Source organism: Octopus bimaculoides, chromosome 14 (genome assembly GCF_001194135.2).
Source record: "Octopus bimaculoides isolate UCB-OBI-ISO-001 chromosome 14, ASM119413v2, whole genome shotgun sequence".
Taxonomy (NCBI): domain Eukaryota; kingdom Metazoa; phylum Mollusca; class Cephalopoda; order Octopoda; family Octopodidae; genus Octopus; species Octopus bimaculoides.
This window is the reverse complement of record NC_068994.1, coordinates 13,991,916-14,000,435: the sequence shown is the minus strand read 5'-3', so window position 1 is coordinate 14,000,435 and position 8,520 is coordinate 13,991,916. Positions and strand designations below refer to the sequence as shown.

The following is an 8,520-nucleotide window of genomic DNA, read 5'->3' as shown; positions in this document are numbered from 1 at the left end:
TATATATATATATATATATATATATATATATATTTATATATACGTATATATATATATATATACACACACACACACACACAGAGTAATGTCTCAATATACGAGTTAATTTGTTCCCGGGGACTGCTCATAAAGTGAAAACTCGGCACTAGACTCACTCTCACCATCACTTGTAAATGTGATTGCCAATTCACAAGCACTTGTAGATGGACTTGTTGATTTCTTTTTAAAAACAAGTCTAGAGTTTTCTTAGAAGCTTTTTTTTTTTCCCAATCTCTGTAAAATTCTCGGTAACATGCGGAAACATTTGTTATTGTAGTTGAAACTTTTGCACTTCATTCGAAATTTGGATCTTGTGCTTGAAAAAATAAAACTTGTAAAGTGGGTCCTTGTGAAGTGAGATATCGCCGTATATTTATATCCCGTTTGTTTGAAAGATTTGCTCTAGATTACAGACAATAAAAACGATTGGTGTTTTATTGATTGATCGTTGAGCTGGTCTGTCATTAGTCATTTCAATTGTAACAATCTTTTGTATTTTTATGATGGCAGGTTGCAATTTGAGGGAAATTGAGCTGCTGTTTCCTAGTAGGTTGAGATATTATATACACACTACCTTGTAGCCTGTTAGGACTTAGTTTGTTGATCCTGTTGTGACAAGAGGATGTGATGTGAATACACCTACGTATAAGAATGTTAATTTTTCTTAAATGACATCATCAGAACATCCAGCACCAAATTTGTCAGCAGTCAAGTGCACATAAACAAGAAACACACACACACACACCCCCTCTCTCTCTCTCTCTCTCTCTCTCTCTCCTCTCGGAAAAAATACAATCACAACCAAACAAAAATCAAACTGTCTTCTGATACTTGTGAGAATAGACCTGGCTGCACTTAACATAACCGACATATAGCCGTCTTTTCTTCCGAATTCAATCAGCATACGTCAACAACTTTAAACTGTACAAGGTCAACTAGGGAGCTTCTACATGGTTGCTCGGCATACTAGAAATAGCAACCAAATCACTCTCAAATTATACTGTACTGTCTTGAAATAGTCACATTGGATAATGTAGTCCAGGCTATGTATCACTTCAGAAAAGCAAAATGGTTGAATTGCCCTTGATCCTAGGTTCTCTTAACCAGGGCTGACCAAAGGGAGTGGGAAACTCTACAACAACAGCAACAACAACAACCTTAACCTATTTGCTATGATAGTTCTCTTAAAATATCTTATATCTTTTACTTGCTTCAGTCATTTGACTGCGGCCATGCTGGGGCACTGCCTTGAAGGGCTTTAGTCGAACAAATCAACCCCCAGGACTTATTTATTTTTTTCAAGCTTGGTACTTATTCTATTGGTCTCTCTTGCCGAACTGCTAAGTTATAGAGATGTCATTTCTTCTGTTAACTTTTTGATCTTGGTTGAAGTTTTTCTCATTTGAGAAAAACCAAATCAAATCTTCTGCTGGATTTTTCAGTTTGTTAAAGAGCCTTTTAGATCTGGTGTAGTGGTTTTCTTTTGCTTTTTCTGACAATTTGACCTTTCCTCATATAAGACTTATATATGATGTCTTCATGGACAACATTTCTGACTGTTCCTTCTGGCACATGGAGATCTTTTGCTATTGAGCTCATGGGATTGTAATCTGGGATTTTAATCAAGGGTATGTTGAACTCGCCGGATAAATTCAGGTGTTCTGATGATTTCAGAGCATTTAGAATGCTTTCTATGCTTCGATACTGGTGATATGTTTCCATTGTCAGTCTCTAGCTCCTTATAAACATTGTAGATGAAAGATCTGGCAACTTTTTAAGATCGAGATATTTCTAAATCACTACGCTCAGCCTCTATAACCACAATGACAGCATGCCTCTTCATTTCTTGAGTAAACTGAGGGTCTGCCATTATTATTTTCTGAAACAAAGATTATACAGAATTAGCAAAAGATGCAGCAATGACTCAAAAGTGGTATGTCCTCAAATACCTAATGTACCCCGTATATATATATATATATATATATATATATACATACACACACACACACACACACACACACACACACACACAGTGGGTTTCTTTCAGTTTCCAACTACCAAATCAGTCACAAAGCTTTGGTTGGTTTGAGGTTATAGTAGAAAACACTTGCTTACCCAAGGTGCCACACAATGGAACTGGCCCCAGAACCATTTGGTTGGGAGCCAAACTTCTCACTATACACATTGCTTTTCAATTCATTTCGAAAGTAATGAAAAGAAAATTAAAATAGCTTTGTCATTATTAAGCTGGTGTTTGGAACATAAATGAGCATGAAGCTTTAATTAAAGGTTTTAATTTAGATCACCACAGAACCGGAAGTTTGTATCGTAGAACAGAGGGTGGTCTTGGGTGGTTAGGTATCAAATGGGTTAACCTACAAAAGTTGGTCCACATTACTCCATAGGAAATATGGGGCCAGTTTCCTGGTTTCTCTGGCGTATATATTCCTCCCTGGATAGGAAGCTGGTCTATTGCAGGGGTTACTGATTTCCTACCAGCTGAGTGAGCTGGAGCCAATGTGAGGTGAGGTGTTTTGTTCAACACATTGAAACCACAGTCTTACAATCTTAAGTTATGTGCCTCCACAGAAATCTTCCATTACTCTTTTACTTGTTTCAGTCATTTGACTGCGGCCATGCTGGAGCACCACCTTTAGTCGAGCAAATCGACCCCAGGACTTATTCTTTGTAAGCCTAGTACTTATTCTATCGGTCTCTTTTTGCCAAACCACTAAGTGACGGAGACATAAACATACCAGCATTGGTTGTCAAGCGATGTTGGGGGGACAAACACAGACACATAAACACACACACACACACACACATATATATACATATATACAACGGGCTTCTTTCAGTTTCCGTCTACCAAATCCACTCACAAGGCTTTGGTCGGCCCGAGGCTATAGTAGAAGACACTTGCCCAAGATGCCACGCAGTGGGACTGAACCCGGAACCATGTGGTTGGTAAGCAAGCTACTTACCACACAGCCACTCCTGCGCCTATGTAGATTTATCCTACTGTAGATTTATCTCAATAACCTATCTCATAAAACATGCTGTATCTATATGACTGCTGATAGTTATGTTGATTGGATGTCAGACTGGCTTGTTCAGATTAAAGTCATGGACATTTGTTGGTTCAATTCTAAGAAAAAATGGCTTCCCCTCTATAACGTTAATTGCTTCCATATCTTTTCACATGAATAGGAGACAGAGGACAGCTTTCTATTTGTGAGTGATAATATAATGGGTGACATTTGAGATATGAACCAGTAACTAACAGGTCTCTGGTTCATATCTTACCACCAACACTGTGCAGGCACTGCATTTTCTCATTTACTCTCGTTAAATCAGTTCATACAAACGATAACTATAAGCCTTTGTTTTTTTCACTCCATGTTAGCCCTGATCAAGCAAACTTTTTATCAAAGATATTCCTTGTTACAGGCATCCTGTCTTTTTGTTTATGTAGGGTTACTTTGTCCAGTTATTCCTTCTATTTTTAGGCTGTAGTATTTGATTTAAGAGAGATTTGAATGCTAGTTGTAGCAAGTCGAATGACCATGTAGAAGCTCCGATGTAATAAATAATTACTTAGCTTAGAGTAAAAATTCTGATTCTGATTTGGAGCTACATGTGTTGTCAATGTTGTACAGCAAGTCTATCGCATGTTAAACTTACAACATGTGAACAGCCGGTCACTAAGTGTGTTTCTTAATCAGCAGCCAATGATAACAATACCTCAGCCCTGTCTCCTTCACCCACTTCTCATTAGTATGAAACTGAGCAGATATCTCAGACACTCTTGCCATAGCCACCCTGTCTTTTTGTAGGGCTTTTGTAGGGTTACGTTGTCTAATTTTTCCTTGTTTTTAAGACAGTAGGTTTTGATCTAAGAGAGATCTTGGTACCCACCAAATAAACAAGAATCGATTCTTAAGAAATATCATCATCATTATCATCATCAACATCCCTTCTCCCTCTTCTGCAATGGCATGGGATGGACGGGGGCTTTTTGAAGCGGTGTTTTCAGATGGACATCTTTCTGAATGCTATCTCTTACAACATGCAAGGAATACAGTGTACCTATTCTAAAAACCAGAATACATGCAGTGTCTGAATAACTGGGTCTATTAGTGTGTGTGTGTGTGTGTGTGTGTGTGTGTGGTAGGGTGTGGTGGGGTCGGGGGTATGTATGAAAGATAGAGAGATGGAGTGAAAGTGTTGCTGACATTAAAGTGCTGAGCTAGATGTATTATACAACCAGGTTCAGCATTTATTTGTTCTGTGTTTAAATATTGCTGGGATTGACTTTGTTTTTAATTTCTTTTTAAATCCTTGTTATATGTCTTAGTTTGCAAACCTTGAAATGTAATTAAGTTTGTTTGTATTCCTTCTCTTTTTCATTTTTTTTTTTTTTTTTTGTCAGTAATAAAATATTAACCTTCTTGTTCAAGCAACATATTGTTGTATCATTTAACGGTGCAGTTTCTAAAAAATCTGTTTTCCTTTGTAGGATCACATGCAGCTGGTGTCGTTACCTCACGTCAACCCCCAGCACCCCAGTCACCGTCACTCTCTCTCTGAAGTGCGTGATTATTGTAGTTATTCTGTTGGTTCTCTACACTATTGCTCTGATAATGTTTCTGGAGCTGCGACATTCAAACATACATCACACTCCGTCAATACTCAAAAACCAGAAGCTGGATTCAATATACCCTTCGCTTGTGTCTGCAGCTTCTTCGTATGGCAGCTTTCAACAGAACGCAGATGACCATGGCAGCCCATCGACTCAGCGCTACCACTATGGTATTGTGATTGATTGTGGGAGCAGTGGTAGTCGCGTGTATGTATATCAATGGCCAACACATTCCGGAAACCCTAATGAACTCCTACACATCTCTCAGCTTCGGGAAACATCTGGAGAGCCAGTAGTGAAGAAGATCACACCAGGTGAGATTGATTTGGTACATTTTGATGCAAAGAAAGAGTTAATAATTATTGTTTGTCCAAGTATTTATTACACATAGAAGAAATTCAGTTTGGAATAAAATACATAACTCAGTTTTATATTTTATAATGCTTATTATAATGTATAGAGAAAATAAGCAAGAGGGTAAAGTATATGATAAGATGTGGAGTGTGGAGACGCAATGGCCCAGTGGTTAGGGCAGCGGACTCGCGGTCATAGGATCGCGGTTTCGATTCCTAGACCGGGCGTTGTGAGTGTTTATTGAGCGAAAACACCTAAAGCTCCACAAGGCTCCGGCAGGGGATGGTGGCGAACCCTGCTGTACTCTTCCGCCACAACTTTCTCTCACTCTTACTTCCTGTTTCTGTTGTGCCTGTATTTCAAAGGGTCAGCCTTGTCACTCTGTGTCACGCTGAATATCCCCGAGAACTACGTTAAAGGTACAGGTGTCTGTGGAGTGCTCAGCCACTTGCACGTTAATTTCACGAGCAGGCTGTTCCGTTGATCGGATCAACTGGAACCCTCGACGTCGTAAGTGACGGAGTGCCAACAACAAGATGTAGAGTCCAAGAAAGCTAGTGATGTCCCTTTGTTTTTAACCTCTTCACTCTTTTGCTCTCTTCTCCTACCTCACTTACCTACTTCTTTGATTATCCTTCTTCTGCTTTTTCCTCTCCTCATCATACTATTCCTACATCTAACTTTTCCTTCTCCCTTTCTTCAAATCTATCTCCTGACAAAATTCCTCCATTTCCTTTTGTTATTCACTTATTTGCAGCTCAGTTTTAAAAGCATTATTCCTTTCTCTCAAGAAGGACAAGTACCTGAAGCATTGGCTATTTCACTTTCATGACAAATTAACTCGTTGTAATTTATTTTTATCTATAGATTTTTATGGCCACCAATAACTTATTTTACAAGGCCATTTGCAAAGCCTTAATCTTTGTGTTGGAAATAGGCGCCAGATTTTCAATGAATGTTGCTGTCTGGTATCCAATATAGGATTAAATTTCTATTTCATACTATCTACATAATACAACCAGAGTGAAGCATTAACTCTTATGAATCTTTGAAAATTTCTTGGAACTTTCACATTTAACAATTACATCAACCCACCATAGGGCTTCTGAGAGGTATTAACTTCATTTTGTATCTCTTCAAGAAGATTTGTATACCTCACCTTACAGCCTTATGCAATTATTATCCTCTGTGGGGCTCTTTTGATCATTAGAGAAATGCTTTACTTACTCGTGTACAAGTTTCACCCCTAATTTAGTGTTAAGTCTTGGTACAGAATTTTTTCTTGTCATAGTTTTGTTTTTGCTCTTTGTAAGTTGCCCCCTAGCTTTATTCAGTTGAAATCAAGTATAAAATATTGTGACTTATACTTGATTAAATGCTCTAATTCCTAATGATTAATGAATTTAATGCAGGTTGTTCACTTCTCACAACCAAGTAATAACTATTGAAAACACAAAGGCTTGTTCTTCTTCATAGATGAATGCTCAAAAAAAATATAGATGTAAATGGAGAAATATCTTGATTGTAGTCATTGCTCTTATGTGTATCTTTATTGTTCTCATTTTTGGTTTTTCTGTTTCCTGTAGGTTTATCAACATTTGCTTCTAATCCATCTGCAGCAAGCAAATATCTACATCCATTGTTATCCTATGCTGCCAAAAATATACCAGAAGGGAAACATTCTGAGACCCTGTTATATATTCTTGCCACTGCTGGCATGAGAGTTTTGCCTGCAAGGTAAGCAGTAACATAATTTTGAGGTTATTTTAATGCTCTCTTAATTTTTTACCTTTCTTTAAGGTTTATGCTGCTTGAAGGTTGAAGGTTCTTCACACAAAAATGCAAAGAACAGGTGAGAGAACAATGTGGAATTGAGTTTAAGTTTAAAAATAAATGTGTGGTAAGTAGCTTGCTTACCAACCACATGGTTCTGGGTTCAGTCCCACTGCGTGTCACCTTGGGCAAGTGTCTTCTACTATAGCCCCTCGGGCCAACCAAAGCCTTGGGAGTGGATTTGGTAGATGGAAACTGAAAGAAGCCTGTTGTATATATGTATGTGTGTTTGTCCCCCCACCATCACTTGACAACCGATGCTGGTGTGTTTGTGTCCCCGTAACTTAGCAGTTCGGCAAAAAGAGACCGATAGAATAAGTACTACTAGGCTTACAAAGAATAAGTCCTGGGGTCAATTTGCTCGACTATAGGTGGTGCTCCAGCATGGCCGCAGTCACATGACTGAAACAAGTAGAAGAGTAAAAGAGTATGTATAAAATTCAGCAGTAAATATTGCTATTGCCACATATCATCATCATCATCATCATCGTTTAACGTCCGCTTTCCATGCTAGCATGGGTTGGACGACTTGACTGAGGACTGGTGAAACCGGATGGCAACACCAGGCTCCAATCTAAATTTGGCAGAGTTTCTACAGCTGGATGCCCTTAAAAGATCTTCCCATTCTTATTATCTAGAATGTGACTGGTAGAAGGGTGCGTTGAAAAATGCAAATGGAGTAGACAATGCAAGTAATTCTTATCAGAGGTCACTATTGAAAAATTTACAGAGTTCCTAATCTTGCAAGCTGTATTGCAACCTCTCTAGTGCTGGACTCATGAAAAAGCACCCAGTATACATTATGGAGTGGTTGGTGTTTTAGGAAGGGCATTCAGCCGTTGAAACCATGCCAGAGTAGACATTGGAGTACGATGGAATTCTTAGGCCTATCCAACCCAGACAAGCAGTGCATATTCAGGAAATGAAAAAAAAAAAGGTTTTTAGTACTTTAAAGCATATAATATAGGCCCAACTCCAAATATGGGACCCAGGGTGACGTTTTTAGATTAAAAAAGAAAAAGTAAATCTTATATACCATTAGGTATGGTAACTCAAAGATCATGAGTTTATTCTGTTGCAGTCTTCTAAAGAATGCTACAACCAAACTGCTTTCCTCTATGTAGAAAGATTTGTTCTCAGTTCACTTAGTGAAGTGGAAACTGGAATTATGCCCTTTCTCTGCCCTAAGAATTCATTTATTCTTTTTCCCTCCTCTCTTCTTGCTAGTGCCCAAGCCAGTATTTTGGAAGAACTGCAAACATCCATACCAAAGTATTTCAAATTTGTTGTGGCTAAGAATAATTTTGAAGTTATCACTGGCAAACAAGAAGGTGTCTATGGTTGGATTGCTGTCAACTATATCTTAAACAAGTTTGCTCATGGCATTGAAGGTAAGTGCCTTTATTATCATTGTTGTTATTATTATTATTATTATTATTATGATTATTATTATGATTATTATTATTATTTTTATTATTATTATTATTATTATGATTATTATTATTATTATTATTATTTTTATTATTATTATTATTATTGTTATTATTATGATTATTATTATTATTATTATTATTTTTATTATTATTATTATTATTATGATTATTATTATTATTATTATTATTTTTATTTTTATTATTATTATTGTTATTATT

At 37.3% G+C, this 8,520-nt stretch overlaps 1 protein-coding gene across 4 annotated transcripts in view; it reads left to right on the top strand.

The window, feature by feature from the left end:
• The window catches only part of LOC106874302 (ectonucleoside triphosphate diphosphohydrolase 4), a 58,430-nt gene that overhangs the window by 22,648 nt on the left and 27,262 nt on the right, over nt 1-8,520 (top strand). For all 4 annotated transcript variants that reach the window (XM_014921988.2, XM_014921986.2, XM_014921989.2 and 1 more), the window contains exons 2-4: nt 4,559-4,995; nt 6,622-6,772; nt 8,096-8,259. In XM_014921988.2, coding sequence (XP_014777474.1) covers nt 4,559-4,995; nt 6,622-6,772; nt 8,096-8,259 — 752 coding nt within the window. The remainder of the gene's footprint in view (nt 1-4,558; nt 4,996-6,621; nt 6,773-8,095; nt 8,260-8,520) is intronic.